The 21,304-nt window shown below is 42.1% G+C and overlaps 1 protein-coding gene across 1 annotated transcript in view; it reads left to right on the top strand.

Moving 5' to 3' along the window:
• Positions 1 to 21,304, top strand: part of LONP2 (lon peptidase 2, peroxisomal) — a 530,106-nt gene that overhangs the window by 441,012 nt on the left and 67,790 nt on the right. The window contains exon 14 of the mRNA XM_053719407.1: positions 13,599 to 13,806. Coding sequence (XP_053575382.1) covers positions 13,599 to 13,806 — 208 coding nt within the window. The remainder of the gene's footprint in view (positions 1 to 13,598; positions 13,807 to 21,304) is intronic.

The following is a 21,304-nucleotide window of genomic DNA, read 5'->3' on the forward strand; positions in this document are numbered from 1 at the left end:
CTTCAGTGCCCCGACTAGGGCTAAACAGTCCTTCAAAATATCATCGGCTTCTTTACGTGGTTTTTGTACCTGCTCTTTATAGGTATCCACAATCCCTTCATACTGACATAGGGTGCCCTTGAGTTGCTGCACCTCCCTATGAGCCAGCGTCAGCTTCTCCTCCAGTGTCACTAAGTTTGTCCTTAATGTTTCATGTTCCACTCTCAAGCTGGTGTTTTCTGCAGTCTGTCGGTGCAGCTTGTCTAGCAGAGATTCCTGTTCTAAACGTGCTTTTTCCTCTGCACTCCTCTTCTCTCCCGCTAGCACTGTTACATGATTATTTAACGTGACCATTTTATCCTCTACGTGACTCTTCTCCTTCATCAGCGCATTGTAACGTGACTCCCACATATCAATAGCGGATAGAGATTTACTGAGCTCAGCGTCCTGGGGCTTAGCAGCAGGGGGGTCAGTCTCTGCTGCACGGATCTGAGCACGGGTAGTCACAGGGTTAACATCAGCGGGACCCATGGGAGCATAGGCAGAAACAAGGGGGACCAAGGTATTTCCAAGGAGAACATCAGCTGGTAAATCCTTCATGACCCCCACATTCACAGGTCTAGCGCCCCCTCCCCAATCCAAATGCACCCTGGCAACAGGTAGGCGGAACACAGTGCCCCCTGCTACCCTCACAGCCACAGTGTCTCCTGTGTGCTGTTTCTCAGACACCAAGTTCTTTCGAAGCAAGGTCATGGTAGCACCAGTATCCCGTAGACCACTGACCTCCTTCCCATTCACTTTAACCAGTTGCCGGTTATTCCGGTGGGCAGCTTGCACAAGGTCTGCCTCATGTAGTATGCCCCAGCATTCTTGCGCCTCTACGTAGCGGGCCGCAGGCTGAGGGTTACGTGGGATTCTGCCGGCGGGTCTTCTCCAGGACTGTGCTTGGTTCGCTGCATTTAGGGGACACTCTGGTCTTTTGTGCCCTAGTTGCTTACATCCAAAGCACCGAATAGGTTGTGAGTAGCCCCGCGAATTGAACCGGGCTCTCTGAGGGTAGTTCGTGGCCCGAGACCGTGTGGTATAGCGGTGCGTTGGGGGTTGGTAACTGGCAGGTGCTGGGGTGACTGGGGGTCTGTACTCCACTCTGGCAGGGGGCTTAGTGGTAGCAGTGTCCAGTTTGCGGGCATCCGTATACTCATCTGCCAAGCGAGCCGCTTCATGCAGGGTGGAGGGTTTACGGTCCCGAACCCACTCTCGAACTCCTGCGGGTAACTTGTCGAAGCAATGTTCCAACAGGAATAGCTGCAGCACCTCTTCCCCAGATACGGCTTGGCACCCCGCTATCCAGTGAGATGCTGTGCGGTGCACCTTACATGCCCACTCAAGGTAGGAATCACCAGCCAATTTAACAGTGTCTCTGAACCGCCTCCGGTATGCCTCCGGTGTAACCGCATACCTGGAGAGCAGAGCCTCTTTTACAGTATTATAATCGCCGACTTCCTCATCTGGAATGGCCCGAAAAGCCTCACTGGCCCGGCCGGATAATTTTCCAGATAATATCATGACCCAGTCCTCTGCGGGTACCTGGTGTAGTGCACATTGTCTCTCAAAATCCGCAAGGTACCCATCAATCTCTCCTTCTGTTTCCAGAAAGTTTTTAAAAGCGGTAAAATTTACTTTTCCCTTTTCCACTGGGGTTGCTGTGACTTGGGCTGCTGCAGCGCCGCTTTGGCGAAGTAGGTTGGCCTCCACAGCTGCTATGACCCGGTCGATAATTTCGGCAGATGGGTTGGGGCCATAATATGCCAGTCTTATTTTAACCGCCCGATCAAAGCTTGCTTCTTCAGGGGTTCTGTCTGATATGCTGGGCCCATTGGTTCCTTCTGTCCCTGGTACTCTTTCCATCTTAGTCAGTATTGTAATAATCCCCCTCTTCCTGAGGTTACTGGCTTGTGTAGTTGCTCTTCTGGGCGATAAGGATTCTCCCGTCGCTTGCCACCAATGTTACGGTACCAACTGTGTACCAAGGGTTAACCCCAGATGAACAATGTCCTGCATAGACAATCAGCAATTCACAACCCAGCCAGTTTCAGGTTTAAAACAGAATGACATCTTTATTTGAAGGCAGCACACAGATTTATACAGGTTTTTGACCCCCCCTCAGATGGGGGTTGAAAGAATGTTGTACATTAGATAAAAGGGAGAAGCGCCCTTGACATGATACAATAGAATTATATTACTTAAATACTTTACTTAGGCAGATAACAACTTAAACACATTTGGCTTGTCTTATCACCTAGCGTCTGTTCTCTGAGGGTGATTAAACAATGGCCTGTTTATTACTTAAATGTAATTATAGCACACAATAGCTGAGGCCAGAAAACCTGTCTTTAGAAATTAGATTCTTAAAGCTAAACACAGTTAACTCTTTCAGTCCTGACAGAAGGGTCTTTCACAGAGACCATTCGGACTATTTTACCAATGATCCAGGAGGGTCAATATATGACCACCGTGGATTTGAAGGATGCATATCTTCACATTCCTATCCACAAAGATCATCACCAGTTCCTCAGGTTCGCCTTCCTGGACAAGCATTACCAGTTTGTGGCTCTTCCCTTCGGGTTGGCCACAGCTCCCAGAATTTTCACAAAAGTGCTAGGGTCCCTTTTGGCGGTTCTAAGGCCGCGGGGTATAGCAGTGGCGCCTTATCTGGACGATATCTTAATTCAGGCGTCAACTTACCAACTAGCCAAATCTCACACGGACTTCCTGTTGGCTTTTCTAAGATCTCACGGGTGGAAGGTGAACGTACAGAAGAGTTCACTTATCCCTCTCACAAGAGTTCCATTCCTGGGTACTCTGATAGATTCGGTAAACATGAAAAATTTTCTGACGGAGGTCAGAAAATCAAAGATCTTAACCATCTGCCAAGCACTTCATTCCATTCCTCGGCCGTCAGTGGCTCAGTGTATGGAGGTAATTGGACTAATGGTAGCGGCAATGGACATAGTTCCGTTTGCTCGCTTGCATCTCAGACCACTGCAACTATGCATGCTCAGACAGTGAAATGGGGATTATGCAAATTTATCTCCTCAGATAAATCTGGATCAAGAGACCAGAGACTCTCTTCTTTGGTGGTTGTCACAGGATCATTTGTCCCAGGGAATGTGTTTCCGCAGGCCAGCATGGGTCATAGTGACGACGGACGTCAGCCTATTGGGCTGGGGTGCAGTCTGGAATTCCCTGAAAGCACAGGGTGTGTGGACTCAGAAGGAGGCTCTTCCAATAAATATTCTAGAGCTGAGAGCGATATTCAACGCGCTTCAGGCGTAGCCTCAGCTGGCTTCAGCCAGATTCATAAGATTCCAGTCGGACAATATCACGACTGTAGCATATATCAATCATCAGGGGGGAACAAAGAGTTCTCTAGTGATGATAGAGGTTTCGAAAATAATTCGATGGGCAGAGACTCACTCTTGCCATCTATCAGCAATCTATATCCCAGGAGTGGAGAACTGGGAAACGGTTTTTCTAAGTCGTCAGACTTTTCATCCGGGGGAGTGGGAGCTCCATCCGGAGGTGTTTGCACAATTGATTCATCAATGGGGCACACCAGAATTGGATCTGATGGCATCTCGTCAGAATGCCAAACTTCCTTGTTACGGGTCCAGATCAAGGGATCCCCAAGCAGTACTGATAGATGCTCTAGCAGTACCTTGGTCGTTCAACCTGGCTTATGTGTTTCCACCATTTCCTCTCCTTCCTCGTCTGATTGCCAGAATCAAACAGGAGAGGACTTTGGTGATTTTGATAGCACCTGCGTGGCCACGCAGGACTTGGTATGTAGACCTGGTGGAAATGTCTTGCATACAAAGAGAGAAGCGCTCTACCAGGAACGAACAACAGCTCAGTGGCTTGTTCTATGGCGATTTACCACCCGGAAGCAGCCTCTTTTAGACCAGTGTGCTTTTCACAGAAGAAAACTTTCCTGAAGTATATCAGTCTGATCCCGCCAAGTAAGGTCAGTCCAGCCCCGAAATACCAGGCAATTCTCCTCTGAACAAGGAACATGACAACCCCAGACGATCGTTTCGGCCTCCTATGGGCCTCGTCAGTGAGGTGCAGCCACATTCCTCTAAGCACACTGGGCAAGGAGTCCACATCTGGTTTCCCCCATCACCCATAGGGAGACTTCCCCAGGGTCATAATAATTTGCATACAAAGAGAGAAGCGCTCTACCAGGAACGAACAACAGCTCAGTGGCTTGTTCTATGGCGATTTACCACCCGGAAGCAGCCTCTTTTAGACCAGTGTGCTTTTCACAGAAGAAAACTTTCCTGAAGTATATCAGTCTGATCCCGCCAAGTAAGGTCAGTCCAGCCCCGAAATACCAGGCAATTCTCCTCTGAACAAGGAACATGACAACCCCAGACGATCGTTTCGGCCTCCTATGGGCCTCGTCAGTGAGGTGCAGCCACATTCCTCTAAGCACACTGGGCAAGGAGTCCACGTCTGGTTTCCCCCATCACCCATAGGGAGACTTCCCCAGGGTCATAATAATTTGCATACAAAGAGAGAAGCGCTCTACCAGGAACGAACAACAGCTCAGTGGCTTGTTCTATGGCGATTTACCACCCGGAAGCAGCCTCTTTTAGACCAGTGTGCTTTTCACAGAAGAAAACTTTCCTGAAGTATATCAGTCTGATCCCGCCAAGTAAGGTCAGTCCAGCCCCGAAATACCAGGCAATTCTCCTCTGAACAAGGAACATGACAACCCCAGACGATCGTTTCGGCCTCCTATGGGCCTCGTCAGTGAGGTGCAGCCACATTCCTCTAAGCACACTGGGCAAGGAGTCCACGTCTGGTTTCCCCCATCACCCATAGGGAGACTTCCCCAGGGTCATAATAATTTGCATACAAAGAGAGAAGCGCTCTACCAGGAACGAACAACAGCTCAGTGGCTTGTTCTATGGCGATTTACCACCCGGAAGCAGCCTCTTTTAGACCAGTGTGCTTTTCACAGAAGAAAACTTTCCTGAAGTATATCAGTCTGATCCCGCCAAGTAAGGTCAGTCCAGCCCCGAAATACCAGGCAATTCTCCTCTGAACAAGGAACATGACAACCCCAGACGATCGTTTCGGCCTCCTATGGGCCTCGTCAGTGAGGTGCAGCCACATTCCTCTAAGCACACTGGGCAAGGAGTCCACGTCTGGTTTCCCCCATCACCCATAGGGAGACTTCCCCAGGGTCATAATAATTTGCATACAAAGAGAGAAGCGCTCTACCAGGAACGAACAACAGCTCAGTGGCTTGTTCTATGGCGATTTACCACCCGGAAGCAGCCTCTTTTAGACCAGTGTGCTTTTCACAGAAGAAAACTTTCCTGAAGTATATCAGTCTGATCCCGCCAAGTAAGGTCAGTCCAGCCCCGAAATACCAGGCAATTCTCCTCTGAACAAGGAACATGACAACCCCAGACGATCGTTTCGGCCTCCTATGGGCCTCGTCAGTGAGGTGCAGCCACATTCCTCTAAGCACACTGGGCAAGGAGTCCACGTCTGGTTTCCCCCATCACCCATAGGGAGACTTCCCCAGGGTCATAATAATTTGCATACAAAGAGAGAAGCGCTCTACCAGGAACGAACAACAGCTCAGTGGCTTGTTCTATGGCGATTTACCACCCGGAAGCAGCCTCTTTTAGACCAGTGTGCTTTTCACAGAAGAAAACTTTCCTGAAGTATATCAGTCTGATCCCGCCAAGTAAGGTCAGTCCAGCCCCGAAATACCAGGCAATTCTCCTCTGAACAAGGAACATGACAACCCCAGACGATCGTTTCGGCCTCCTATGGGCCTCGTCAGTGAGGTGCAGCCACATTCCTCTAAGCACACTGGGCAAGGAGTCCACGTCTGGTTTCCCCCATCACCCATAGGGAGACTTCCCCAGGGTCATAATAATTTGCATACAAAGAGAGAAGCGCTCTACCAGGAACGAACAACAGCTCAGTGGCTTGTTCTATGGCGATTTACCACCCGGAAGCAGCCTCTTTTAGACCAGTGTGCTTTTCACAGAAGAAAACTTTCCTGAAGTATATCAGTCTGATCCCGCCAAGTAAGGTCAGTCCAGCCCCGAAATACCAGGCAATTCTCCTCTGAACAAGGAACATGACAACCCCAGACGATCGTTTCGGCCTCCTATGGGCCTCGTCAGTGAGGTGCAGCCACATTCCTCTAAGCACACTGGGCAAGGAGTCCACGTCTGGTTTCCCCCATCACCCATAGGGAGACTTCCCCAGGGTCATAATAATTTGCATACAAAGAGAGAAGCGCTCTACCAGGAACGAACAACAGCTCAGTGGCTTGTTCTATGGCGATTTACCACCCGGAAGCAGCCTCTTTTAGACCAGTGTGCTTTTCACAGAAGAAAACTTTCCTGAAGTATATCAGTCTGATCCCGCCAAGTAAGGTCAGTCCAGCCCCGAAATACCAGGCAATTCTCCTCTGAACAAGGAACATGACAACCCCAGACGATCGTTTCGGCCTCCTATGGGCCTCGTCAGTGAGGTGCAGCCACATTCCTCTAAGCACACTGGGCAAGGAGTCCACGTCTGGTTTCCCCCATCACCCATAGGGAGACTTCCCCAGGGTCATAATAATTTGCATACAAAGAGAGAAGCGCTCTACCAGGAACGAACAACAGCTCAGTGGCTTGTTCTATGGCGATTTACCACCCGGAAGCAGCCTCTTTTAGACCAGTGTGCTTTTCACAGAAGAAAACTTTCCTGAAGTATATCAGTCTGATCCCGCCAAGTAAGGTCAGTCCAGCCCCGAAATACCAGGCAATTCTCCTCTGAACAAGGAACATGACAACCCCAGACGATCGTTTCGGCCTCCTATGGGCCTCGTCAGTGAGGTGCAGCCACATTCCTCTAAGCACACTGGGCAAGGAGTCCACGTCTGGTTTCCCCCATCACCCATAGGGAGACTTCCCCAGGGTCATAATAATTTGCATACAAAGAGAGAAGCGCTCTACCAGGAACGAACAACAGCTCAGTGGCTTGTTCTATGGCGATTTACCACCCGGAAGCAGCCTCTTTTAGACCAGTGTGCTTTTCACAGAAGAAAACTTTCCTGAAGTATATCAGTCTGATCCCGCCAAGTAAGGTCAGTCCAGCCCCGAAATACCAGGCAATTCTCCTCTGAACAAGGAACATGACAACCCCAGACGATCGTTTCGGCCTCCTATGGGCCTCGTCAGTGAGGTGCAGCCACATTCCTCTAAGCACACTGGGCAAGGAGTCCACGTCTGGTTTCCCCCATCACCCATAGGGAGACTTCCCCAGGGTCATAATAATTTGCATACAAAGAGAGAAGCGCTCTACCAGGAACGAACAACAGCTCAGTGGCTTGTTCTATGGCGATTTACCACCCGGAAGCAGCCTCTTTTAGACCAGTGTGCTTTTCACAGAAGAAAACTTTCCTGAAGTATATCAGTCTGATCCCGCCAAGTAAGGTCAGTCCAGCCCCGAAATACCAGGCAATTCTCCTCTGAACAAGGAACATGACAACCCCAGACGATCGTTTCGGCCTCCTATGGGCCTCGTCAGTGAGGTGCAGCCACATTCCTCTAAGCACACTGGGCAAGGAGTCCACGTCTGGTTTCCCCCATCACCCATAGGGAGACTTCCCCAGGGTCATAATAATTTGCATACAAAGAGAGAAGCGCTCTACCAGGAACGAACAACAGCTCAGTGGCTTGTTCTATGGCGATTTACCACCCGGAAGCAGCCTCTTTTAGACCAGTGTGCTTTTCACAGAAGAAAACTTTCCTGAAGTATATCAGTCTGATCCCGCCAAGTAAAATGTCATCTCTACCACCATGGACACTGCCACTGAGACAGGACCTTCTCATTCAAGGTCCGTTCCAGCATCCAAATCTAGTTTCTCTGCGGCTGACTGCCTTGAGATTGAACGCTTGATTTTATCTAAGCGGGGATTCTCTGAGTCGGTCATAGATACCTTGATTCAGGCTTGCAAGCCTGTCACTAGGAAAATTTACCATAAGATATGACGTAAATATCTTTATTGGTGTGAATCCAAAGGCTACTCATGGAGTAAGATCAGGATTCCTAGGATTTTGTCCTTTCTCCAAGAAGGATTGGAGAAGGGGTTATCAGCTAGTTCCCTAAAGGGACAGATATCTGCTTTATCAATTTTACTGCACAAGCATCTGGCAGATGTTCCAGACGTTCAGTCGTTTTGTCAGGCTTTAGTTAGAATCAAGCCTGTGTTTAAACCTGTTGCTCCGCCATGGAATTTGAATTTAGTTCTTAAAGTTCTTCAAGGGGTTCCGTTTGAACCTATGCATTCCATAGATATTAAGCTTCTATCTTGGAAAGTTCTGTTTTTAGTTGCTATCTCTTCGGCTCAAAGAGTTTCTGAACTATCTGCATTGCAATGCGACTCGCCTTATTTTGTTTTCCATTCCGATAAGGTGGTTTTGCGTACCAAACCTGGATTCCTTCCTAAGGTTGTTACTAATAAGAATATTAATCAGGAAATTGTTGTTCCTTCTCTGTGTCCTAACCCTTCTTCTAAGAAGGAGCGTCTGTTACATAACTTGGACGTGGTTCGTGCTTTGAAGTTTTACTTGCAAGCGACCAAAGATTTCCGTCAAACATCTTCTCTGTTTGTTGTCTATTCTGGAAAACGTAGAGGTCAAAAAGCTACGGCTACCTCTCTTTCTTTTTGGCTGAAAAGCATCATCCGGTTGGAATACGAGACTGTTGGACAGCAGCCTCCTGAAAGGATTACAGCCCACTCTACTAGAGCGGTAGCTTCCACATGGGCTTTTAAAAATAATGCTTCTGTTGAACAGATTTGTAAGGCTGTGACTTGGTCTTCCCTTCATACCTTTTACAAATTTGATACTTTTGCTTCTTCGGAGGCTATTTTTGGGAGAAAAGTTCTTCAAGCAGTGGTGCCTTCTGTTTAGGCATCTGTCTTGTCCCTCCCGTTCATCCGTGTCCTGTAGCTTTGGTATTGTATCCCATAAGTAAAGGATGAATCCGTGGACTCGTCGTATCTTATAGAAGAAAAGTAAATTTATGCTTACCTGAAAAATTGATTTCTTCTATGATACGACGAGTCCACGGCCCGCCCTGTCATTTTAAGACAGATGATATTTTTTTATTTAAAACTTCAGTCACCTCTGCACCTTTTAGTTTCTCCTTTTTCTTCCTATACCTTCGGTCGAATGACTGGGGGGGTGGAGTCAAGGGAGGAGCTATATAGACAGCTCTGCTGTGGTGCTCTTTGCCACTTCCTGTTAGCAGGAGGATAATATCCCACAAGTAAAGGATGAATCCGTGGACTCGTCGTATCATAGAAGAAATCAATTTATCAGGTAAGCATAAATTTACTTTTCTTACCCCTATAGTACCTTAATAAAAAGAAACTGGTCATACTACTGCTATTTTTCAATCTATCCAGTAAATGAAAACAGTAGGTACATTTGAATTTTCCATTACATTTACCTAAAAGGCACAGATTGCTTCTCTCCCATTATTGAACTGCATATTCCAAATATTTCTGAATGTTATTGTTATAGTTTATCACACATGTTTAGTATAGCAAACTCCTAAACTTAACGCTATTTCTGGAAAAGTCCACAACTTTGTTTCATCCTGCTTATCTCATTAAATGATCCACATCTAACTTGTCAGGTGGGCTGCATGATCATCCAGTTAATGCTGCAATGTGAAATAGTATCTGTCTGGGATGTTTTTCCCCCCTAAATATATTAATATGGCTATATACGCAATGCAAGCCTCAGGATGTATTCAGAGCATTTCATGCACTGGCTTGATCACTGACTGAAAGTGTTTGACATAAAAAGATTACAGCTATGGGAAATTGTATAACAACAAGGGGAAATCCGTGGTTATAATGATGCAATCGAAACTGTTAAGAGGATTAGGCAGTGAAGAAAAAATAATAAAATACATAACAAATAATCTGAACGAGCCTTTTTTGTTTTTAATGGGAGTCCCCCGGAAACATTTATCTTATAATTGTATGTTTTGCTAAATTATCTAACAATTATGGAAAATCTGCTGTTGTCTTGTATGTTCAGAAAGAGAAAAGGCTGGACAAGTCAAGAGTATTCAAAGGAAATACATTTGTAAATTACTGTAACTGGAAAATTGGTAAAATCTTCTGCAACACAGAATTTCATATTCAACAGCTAAGCACAACATCTATTATTCTAGTACTCCATTTTAGCACCTGCTGGAAAATTAATCCTCTTCATTACCTTTGCGACTGCAAAAAAAGTTAAGATTTTTAATTTAACATTAAAGGGACATTTTTCCAGTTTTCCACATTCTAGTTTCTGTATTGTTTTTCCTATTCTATACTTTTTGAAGAAATGCTTGATTTGCTACTCTTCCATGAGAGTGAGCTTGAATTATGGATGCAGATATTGTTTTTATTCTATAATGATGTTAGCTTGATATACTGGTCTTCTGATTGTGTGGTTACTTTAAGCCTTGTCTTGCTTTGGAAAAAAAAAATTGGTTTTAAGAAGTCTATTCAGTATACATTGTGCTGCTCCCTTATCTTCAACTTAGCTGCAATTTGACTCTGGAAAGATTTTCAGCACTGAGGAGACCAAATTGCCTCACTAAGCTCATTTCACATGATTAAAATGATGATTATTCTTACCCTTTGAGTGAAATATATATTATTATTATTATCAGGTATTTGTAGATCACCAACAGATTCCGCAGTGCTATAAATGGTATGATATGGAAAGGTAGCATAGGAGACTAATGCATAGAGTGCCCTGCCGAAAGTTGCACTGTTTTAAATTACCTCTCATGAATGTGACCTACAAAACAGCTGGACTTGTAGGCTTACAAGTTAACAGAGTTCAAGGGGATGACAAAGGAGGAGGAGAGGAACTGAGGTAAGAAAGGTTAGAGTGTATTTTATGCATCCCTGAACAGTAGATTCTTTAAGGAACGCTTGAAACTATGAAAACTAGGGGAGAGTCTTGTGGAGCAAGGCAGAGTTCCACAAAATAGGGGCCATTCTAGAGAAGTCCTTTAGACTGGAATAGGGGAAGGTAACAAGAGAGAAGGAGGTTGCAAGCAGAGCGAAGGAGACGGGAGGGAGAGTATCTGGAGGCAAGGTCTGAGATATAGGGGGAACCAGTGGATTTTGTGTTTTATTCTGGAGGATGGAAGAAGCCAGTGAAGGAACTGACAGAGTGGAGCAACAGATGAGGAGCAAATTGTACGGAAGATCAGCATGGCAGAGAAATTCATTATGGATTGCAACGGAGATAGACGGCATCTAGGGAGACAAGACAGAATGGAGTTGCAATGGTCAAGGCATGAAATGATGAAATTGTGAATTAAAATCTTAGTTCTGTCTTGTGTGAGGAAGTGGACAATTTTGGAGATGCTATTAAGGTGAAAACGGCAGGAACTGGCCAAAGTCTTGATTGTAAGGAGTGAAAGAAAGATCTAAGTCAAGTGTGACCCCAATTTTTTTTTTCTGTATCCAAGTTTGGGTGGTTATGCTACGCTGACATTATACGTACACTCCTCTCGGTGCAACGCACACTCACACACTAATCTTCAATGTGCAATTGTGCATGTGCTGCAGAATCACCCACTCACTGGTCACACAAATGTAAACAGTGTCGTTCCACTCTTTTGAGCTCCTGGTTTGTAGCAAAGGATATGAGCATGCATGTCATCTCAGTATTAGCCTGAGAACACGCCTTCATTAGATAACAGTGCTGAGGTGATCGGTGCTCTCTTTATTTGACACTGAGTCATAAAAGAAAAAAAGCTCAGAAGCGGTGGGTGGCCAGTTAGGGAGCCAAAAGTATATAAAAACAGTAAAATAAGCCATTTATTTTAATGTTCAGATGTCAATGAAACTTTTCAATCTGATGAATAAAGTATGCAGATTTAGAAGCTGTATTGTTAAAAATAATGTTGACTGTACCTTTAATAATTGCTGTCTCTGTAGAGTGTGGGGGGCGAAATCCAGATTGCAATGGATTAAAGAGGGAGTTTAATGTGAGGAATGTGATAAATGTGTATAAACTAGCCTTTTAAACCTTTTAGTAGGGAAATAGGGCGGTAGTTGGATGGGGAGGTTGGATCAAGAGAAGGCTTTTTGAGGATAGGTGTAACTACTGCATGTTTAAGGGATGAGGGAAGTATAGCAATACCGAGAGAGAGATTGGAGTAAGAGTAGGAGAGAGGAAGGGCAGTAGTTATGAGGGGATAGTGTTACAGAAATTTTGAAAACTTTTTTGGAAATGTGTGAAGAGGCTATTCATATAAATGGCAATATAACATAAACATGATTTGTCTTAGTAATATATAGATATAAACGGATTACAATATTTTACAACTTTTAAACCAGTTGGTGGTGATGGACTCAGATGTTTGGACCCTACTGTATGTAGTAGAAGATTTGGGACCAGATATTAATAAAATACATTTGTATCACATTCACATGGAACTATATTGAAATAAGTGACTAAGTATGCTTCCAAGAAGTATACTTTCCCCTTCCTTCTTGAGGCATTTAAAGGAATAGTCTAGTCAAAATTAAACTGTCATGATTCAGATAGAGCATGTAATTTTAAGCAACTTTCTAATTTACTCCTATTATTATTTTTTTCTTCGTTCTCTTGATATCTTTATTTGAAAAAGCAAGAATGTAAGCATAGGAGCCGGCCCATTTTAAGTTCAGCACCTGGGTAGCGCTTTCTGATTGGTGAAAATGTAGCCAGCAATCAGCAAGCGCTACCCAGGCTCTGAACCAATAATAGGCCGGGTCCTAAGCTTACATTCAAATAAAGATACCAAGAGAACAAAGAAAAATTGATAATAAGAATAAATTAGAAAGTTGCTTAAAAGTATATGCTCTATCTGAATCATCAAAGTTTAATTTTGACTAGACTATTCCTTTAAGTTTCTACTTGTTTGGAGTTAGTCATGCTGACCTGGAAATCTGCAAAAGCTGAAGTGGTTAGTATCTTGCACAGATGAATAACAAATCTTAAACCCCTTCCAGCAAAGGTTGCTCACTGTTGCAAGGGCCCCTCCACCCCATGATCAATGTCAGGGAACCCACCTGTGACCTTGCAAGTGCTCCTAATCTACTGATACTCTTCTACAATTATGATTATCACTGGGTTTTTTCCTGTGGATTTATAAACTACAACTGTCCCACAGATATTATCCTCATCTATACAGTGTGATTCTACAGAAGCAGTCAGGGTAGTGTCTGGAGTTCTCCAGCTTGTGGTCTATATATATATATATGCTCTTTTTCCCATCTACTGTACTCTATGCTTATCTAAATGATCCAGTTGTGCTCTGGCACACACCTTGGGAATCTGGTTCTATCTAGATTTTATTTGTTCTAATTGTGTGTGTCATGGATCTGTGTGTAGGTTACTATTTTCTTATTCCTTTCCACTTGTATTATTATTATTTCCCACAGTGTATATACAGTTTAAATCAAACTGGGAATTATAGCAGAAGTGTATTTGCTTAAAATTACATTTTCTACTTATGTTTATTAGGTGTTTGAACGTTTGAACCAACCAGGAGTTGCCATCGGATTGGCTTGGACCCCTTTGGGTGGTGAGATCATGTTTGTGGAGGCCAGTCGTATGGATGGAGAAGGGCAGCTAACTCTGACAGGACAACTCGGAGATGTAATGAAGGAGTCAGCACATCTTGCTATCAGTTGGCTGCGTAGCAATGCAAAGAAATATCATCTGACAAATGGTACGATCACACAGCAGTGGGTGGGGGTGGAATCACTGAGGCAATGTAAATATCCTGTGTGCAAGTAGGTTGCTGTGAGCGAGTAGGTAGCTGTCTATATGCACCTTCTCTCAAGGATCTCTTGTCAGAGCGTGCAAGTGAGGCAGCTTTACAACACCAGCTATGGTGTTTGTGAATTTAACATGTATAAAACTGCATTTGATAGCAAATAATATTGCTTGAAGAGTTTGTTAGCTACATTATTGAATTGTACACTTTTTTTAAAATACTTGTAATAAGCTTAAAGGGACATGAAATGCAAAAAAATGTCTTTAATGATTTAGGTAGAACATACAATTTTGAACAACTTTCCAATTTTTTTCTATTATTAAATGATTTTCATTCTCTTGTTTTCATTTGTTGAAGGAGCAGCAATGCACTACTGGTTTTAAACGGAACACATGGGTGAGACCATGACAATCAGTATATATATATATATATATATATATGCAGTCACCAATCAGCAGCTAGAACCTAGGTTCTTTGCTGCTCCTGAGCTTACCAAGATAAAACTTTCAGCAAAGCATAACAAGAGAAGGAAGCAAATTAAATAATGGAAGTAAATTGGAAAGTTGTTTAAAATTGCATGCTCTTTCTGAGTCATGAAAGAAAAAAATGTGGGTTTTATGTCCCTTTAAATGTGAGTATGCCATTGGTACACAAGCTTAATTCAATGTTTATGAATACTAATATTTTTGGAAAATATTAATCATTGTAATTTGAACCTGTATGGCTAAAGGGACATGAAAGTCAGTTGTACAGTACCGGCACACCTTTAATTCTTTATTGGTACCCTTTCACTTTTGGAAAATGCACAATTTTCTCTGAACTAAGTAAAGATTTTAAAAAGTATTTGTTATCCACCATTCTTTATTCCAAATGTAATAGAACAGAAACTTAACTTTTGATTTATGCACTTTCTGTAGCTCTGAATAAGATTTCTATACTTTTCAACTGGGATTTTGGCCACTACAGTTCTCTCAGGTTTGATAGGATTCAGATCTGGACTCATAGAAGTCCAATGTTTACTTCTCATCCATTCTTGGGCACTATTGCGGTATGTTTTGGGTCATTATCCCGCTGGTGGACCCATGACCTGCAACTGAGGCACAGCTTTTTTTACACTGGGCAGTATGTTCTCCCAAAAGGACGGTAGTTTGTCAACATGCATTTTGTCAAACTCCAGACTGTCTTTTTTGTGTTTCTCTCTTAGAAGTGGGGTTTTTCTAGGTCTTCTATCATGGAACCCATTTTAATTAAGACAGCGACAGAGGGTGTGACTTGAAACGGTTGCGCCTTGAGGTTCAACTTCGGCTTGGATCTGTTTTGAAGTTCTGCTTGGTTCTTTCTCCACCATTCAAACAATCGTTGGCAAAAGTTCTAACAGGAACATCAAGCTCTTTAAAGATGGTCTTGCAGCCTTTATATTGACCATGCTTGGCTATTACCTTCTTTCTAACCTCCTAAGACAATTCTCTGGTTTTCCTTCTCTGTTATATGTTTAGTGTTATACATTCCCATTTATGTTTGATTTGTATGTTTTGGTGTGTCCCTGCTCAGTTATGCAACTTATGTGCTAAATCTATCTCTTTCAAGACAGGGTGCAGCACTGCCCCTAAAGCAGAGTGGTCAGGGATTCACAACCCATCTGGGTCATCCCCAAATCAGTTCTTCTGACCTGTCACCTAAATAAAATTTATTGGATGTATTGAATGTATCCACTCTGTGATTACTGAACTGATGGCTGTCATGCTGTGCAGACACTTGCAAGTGGAAGAAGGGGATCCTTCATAGGCCTTAGGCTCATCAGGGACATCCCTCATGAGCAACCTGTGTAAATACCCTGCCGAGAAGAGGGGTAAGGTAGAATCATAAATCTCCTCCTATGAGGAAGATTTATCATAAATCCAGGACCCCACTGCTGATGAAGTGGCAAAGGAAGTGTGCTTTAATTTCAGATTGGAGCATAAACCATTAATAGCCTTGGAGTAGAGGATCCTCCTCCTGCAGTCTGTCAAAATGATTGATAAATTCTTTAAGACTGTTCCTAAACATGAGTTCACTTTCCCAGTCTCTACTTCCCATTACGAAGGAATGGGACAAACTATGTGATTCCTTCTATTCCCTCTGTCAGGTTCAAGAATATTTTCCCTTTTCCCACTGCAAAATTGGAGGTATGGGAAACTGTTTCAAAAGTGGTTGGAGCAATATCCACTCTGGCTAGGCGGACTGCTATCGCTTTAGAGAACTGCACTTCGTTTAAGGATCCTATGTACTAAAACAGTATATGTTTTGTCCAGCTGTCAGTGTAGCTAGCGTTTCTGCATCTAATGCGGTTTGGTGTGTCAAAATCTCTGACCTTTTAAGCTTCCTTAAAAGAATTCCAGCATTGTTTGAAGTTGGTCAAGACTTAAAACAGTTTTATTTGTGACACAGTTATTGAAATGAATTACATTAATGTAAAGTGCTACAATGGCTCAAGTAATGGTCTGCTGACACTATCTAAAAGAAGTGTTCTTTCCCTTCCTTTTCAAGGAAAACCCTTGTTTGGGCCTGAACTGACTGCTGCTCTTGAAACAGTCACTGTAGGTAAAGGAGCTTTCCTACGTCAAGACAAAAAGTCTAAGGGTAGGGCGCTTTTGCTGCTTTTGTCAGTCCAAGAATCAAAGATCCTCTACAGCAACTTAAAAAAATCAGACACCTGCAAGATTTCTTGGAAACCTGATTCATCCTAGTCAGTCCCAACAATCCAAGAAACCTTCTCTCTCCTCAAAAGCTGCATGACGGTGTGGCCCCAGCAAGATGCAGTGGTGGGTAAATTGAACTCCATTTTCAGGAGGCGTGGAAGAAGTTGGTTCAGGATCCTTGGGTACAGTGTATGTATTAAAAGCACTTTGCAAAACAATGTCTAAAGCTTAAATTGGCATTTGCAAACACCTTTTCTAACTTAATACATTTTTACCTTAAATTTTCCTCCTTCGGTGGTTCCAAACGATGATAGAGAAACACACTAGGAAAGGACAGAGCAAAGATCTTTACAGAACACACCCCCACAAGATGTCAAATTACCTAGATGGACATGGAGCTCACTCTTGGCAGCCAACATGGACTGCAGTGTTCAGCACACAATCATGCAATAACTGTCCTTGCAGTAGTTCTTACAGTAGCAGTGGAGGCTCCTCCATGTGTGCACATTCGCACGTGCCCCCCTGTGATGCTGAGAGGGAAAAAAAATATATTAAATAAAATATAATTTTTCCAATATCCCCCTATTGAAAAAATTATATTTTATTTTTAACCCCCAAATATCAAATTCTGATTTTATTTTTATAATAAAAATTCTGATTTTATTTTTATAATAAACAAAAAAAAATTCAGTGTCACTGTGTCTGTCTGTTATCTATGTTATTTTGTCCCTTATCGCACGTGCGGTTAGAGCCCTATCATGCCTGTCAGTGATTTCTAACTTGTTCACTGCAGGCATCAACCAGGCTGTATACATTGCCTTATCGCACAGGCTGAACTGTGCGAGAGTGGGGAGGGACAAGTTCAGCCTGTGCCCTGATAGGCTGCACGTAAACGTCAGAGAGTGGGGAGGCGGGTCAGGGACAACTTGTCAACAACAAGATGCTGCTTATGACGAGCCGAGGTAATCCGATACCCGCCGAGATCTTCCGACAAGTGTTCCAGCCTGTGGATAGGCTGCTCCTGCACGCCACTTTGCCGGGTACGTGTCGTGACGTCACAACAGCTCCTCCCCCGCATCAACGGCGCGAAAACTTCATATTTGAGTTTGCTGTTGAGCGGAGAGGAGTGTGTTGTGACTCACAGTGTCTCAGTCGAATTTCTACAGAGTTGTTAAGCCTGAGCTAATAATCGATCTCTACTAGCTAGTAGCTACTAATAGCAGCCAGTGTGTTACTGACTTTGACTAGTCTTTACCTACCTAGTTAGTTTAGATAGTTAGTTCTTAAAATCCAATACTTTTTATACTGAATATTGTAGCCTAGAGTAGAGGCCCCCTAGACAGCTAAGACAGAGCGGCTTGCTTGCCTGATTGCCTCCCTTGCCTAGGAGAGAGAGCTCAGAGAGGGAGTGGAGGCTGCTGCTGAGCCGGAGCAATATATCTTTTGCTGTAATATTATTAACAATTAAGTTTTGGGCAGAATTTATTGTTAACCTGCTGAGAGCCTGAGACTGCAGAAATTAATAATTAATTAGTATATATATATATATTTAATTTTCTGAGAGAGGATCCCATTCCTAATCCTTAGTTCTTAGTTTCTTGCCTGGCTGGGGCCCTGTCCCTGCCCTGATAATTTTCTATTTTGTCAATTGTCAGACAGAGAGTGCTCAGACTCAGTTTATCAGAGTGACAGACAGTGACACTGACTCAGTACTCAGTTTGTTTAAGTTAAAGAAGTTTAATTTGTTGAATTAGCAGCAAGCAGGTCATTAATTAATTTGCAGATTGCAAACTTGTAAAAAAATAAAAAAGTTTTTTTTTTTTCTCAAAAAAGCAGTTAACTGCTGCCTGTGTTGCTATATTAACTATAATTTTATTATACATTTTATTATAAATTTAAATATAATTTATAATTTTTTATTAGTTATATTAGAGTCTCATAGTTTGTAAAACAATTATATATTTTATAACAGCTTCACAGCTACTTACCTACAGTCCTACAAGTTATATATTTTAGAACAACCGCAAAACTATTTGCCTACTAGTTTTAGACTGTAGTTGACCTTGCCCGTTGACGGCTGTCACGGCCACTGCTGCCTGCTGTAATAATACTATTTAAAACACTATTTTAGTTTAGAATTATTATCAGATTGCAGAGAGTCTCATAGTTTGTAAAACAATTATATATTTTATAACAGCTTCACAGCTACTTACCTACAGTCCTACAAGTTATATATTTTAGAACAACCGCAAAACTATTTGCCTACTAGTTTTAGACTGTAGTTGACCTTGCCCGTTGACGGCTGTCACGGCCACTGCTGCCTGCTGTAATAATACTATTTAAAACTCTATTTTAGTTTAGAATTATTATCAGATTGCAGAGAGTCTCATAGTTTGTAAAACAATTATATATTTTATAACAGCTTCACAGCTACTTACCTACAGTCCTACAAGTTATATATATTTGAGAACAACCGCATAACTACTTGCCTACTAGTTTTAGACTGTAGTTGACCTTGCCCCGTTGACGGCTGTCACGGCCACTGCTGCCTGCTGTAATAATACTATTTAAAACACTATTTTAGTTTAGAATTATTATCAGATTGCAGAGAGTCTCATAGTTTGTAAAACAATTATATATTTTATAACAGCTTCACAGCTACTTACCTACAGTCCTACAAGTTATATATTTTAGAACAACCGCAAAACTATTTGCCTACTAGTTTTAGACTGTAGTTGACCTTGCCCCGTTGACGGCTGTCACGGCTGCTGCTGCCTGCTGTAATAATACTATTTAAAACACTATTTTAGTTTAGAATTATTATCAGATTGCAGAGAGTCTCATAGTTTGTAAAACAATTATATATTTTATAACAGCTTCACAGCTACTTACCTACAGTCCTACAAGTTATATATTTTAGAACAACCGCAAAACTATTTGCCTACTAGTTTTAGACTGTAGTTGACCTTGCCCGTTGACGGCTGTCACGGCCACTGCTGCCTGCTGTAATAATACTATTTAAAACACTATTTTAGTTTAGAATTATTATCAGATTGCAGAGAGTCTCATAGTTTGTAAAACAATTATATATTTTATAACAGCTTCACAGCTACTTACCTACAGTCCTACAAGTTATATATTTTAGAACAACCGCAAAACTATTTGCCTACTAGTTTTAGACTGTAGTTGACCTTGCCCCGTTGACGGCTGTCACGGCCACTGCTGCCTGCTGTAATAATACTATTTAAAACACTATTTTAGTTTAGAATTATTATCAGATTGCAGAGAGTCTCATAGTTTGTAAAACAATTATATATTTTATAACAGCTTCACAGCTACTTACCTACAGTCCTACAAGTTATATATATTTGAGAACAACCGCATAACTACTTGCCTACTAGTTTTAGACTGTAGTTGACCTTGCCCCGTTGACGGCTGTCACGGCCACTGCTGCCTGCTGTAATAATACTATTTAAAACACTATTTTAGTTTAGAATTATTATCAGATTGCAGAGAGTCTCATAGTTTGTAAAACAATTATATATTTTATAACAGCTTCACAGCTACTTACCTACAGTCCTACAAGTTATATATTTTAGAACAACCGCAAAACTATTTGCCTACTAGTTTTAGACTGTAGTTGACCTTGCCCGTTGACGGCTGTCACGGCCACTGCTGCCTGCTGTAATAATACTATTTAAAACACTATTTTAGTTTAGAATTATTATCAGATTGCAGAGAGTCTCATAGTTTGTAAAACAATTATATATTTTATAACAGCTTCACAGCTACTTACCTACAAGTTGTATAATTTACAACAGCTGCAAAGCTAATTACCTACAAGTTATATATTTGATACCAACCGTGAAACTACTTGCCTATTAAGTCAAGTTTTATATTTTATAACAGCAATACTACTTGTCTAAAGGTTATATATAGATTATAACAGCAAAACTACTTGTCTCAAAGTTATATATATATATATCTATATTATAACAGCAAAACTACTAACCTACAAGTTATATATTTTATAAGAGCCGCAAGGCAATTTAACTAGTTAAAGTTATATATTTTATAACAGCAAAGGACTGTTCTTTGTGTGTAAACTAACAGTTAAGATGGCACTTAGTAAAATCAGTGTGTCTGAGCTAAAGCAATTACATTTTTCAACGTTACCCATGGAAAGAAAAATTGAAATTAAAATGCTCAGGCCAACACCTATGCTTAACCTTATCCAGGTGACAAAATGTAAAACTAGAGATTTCAAAAGAGAATTCAAACCCGAGGTATATGATAAATATCCATGGATTTGTGGCTGTGAATTATCTAACAGACTCTTTTGTTTTTATTGTCTCCTGTTTGCAAAACAAAGTGGTGAATCAAGCTGGGTGAGTTACGGTGTCGCCGATTTATCACATTTAAATCAAAAAATAAATAAACATAATTGTTCACAATCACATTTAAACTCCACATTAGAGTTTAATTTGCTAGGAAGGGTTGATATTCGACAACAACTTGACAGTGCATATCGTTTAAATATTAAAAAACATAATGAGCAAGTAACGAAAAATCGTTATGTTCTTTCGAAAATAATTAATTGTATTTTATTTTGCGGCGCATTTGAACTTGCACTTCGAGGACATGACGAACGCGATGATTCATTAAATCCAGGCATTTTCAGAGGTCTTATAAACTTCTCAGCAGAACTTGATGCATCTCTAAAAGAACATCTCGCTAGTGCCACTGTTTTTAAAGGAACGTCAAAAGAAATT

The sequence above is a fragment of the Bombina bombina genome, chromosome 1 (assembly GCF_027579735.1).
Source record: "Bombina bombina isolate aBomBom1 chromosome 1, aBomBom1.pri, whole genome shotgun sequence".
Classification (NCBI taxonomy): domain Eukaryota; kingdom Metazoa; phylum Chordata; class Amphibia; order Anura; family Bombinatoridae; genus Bombina; species Bombina bombina.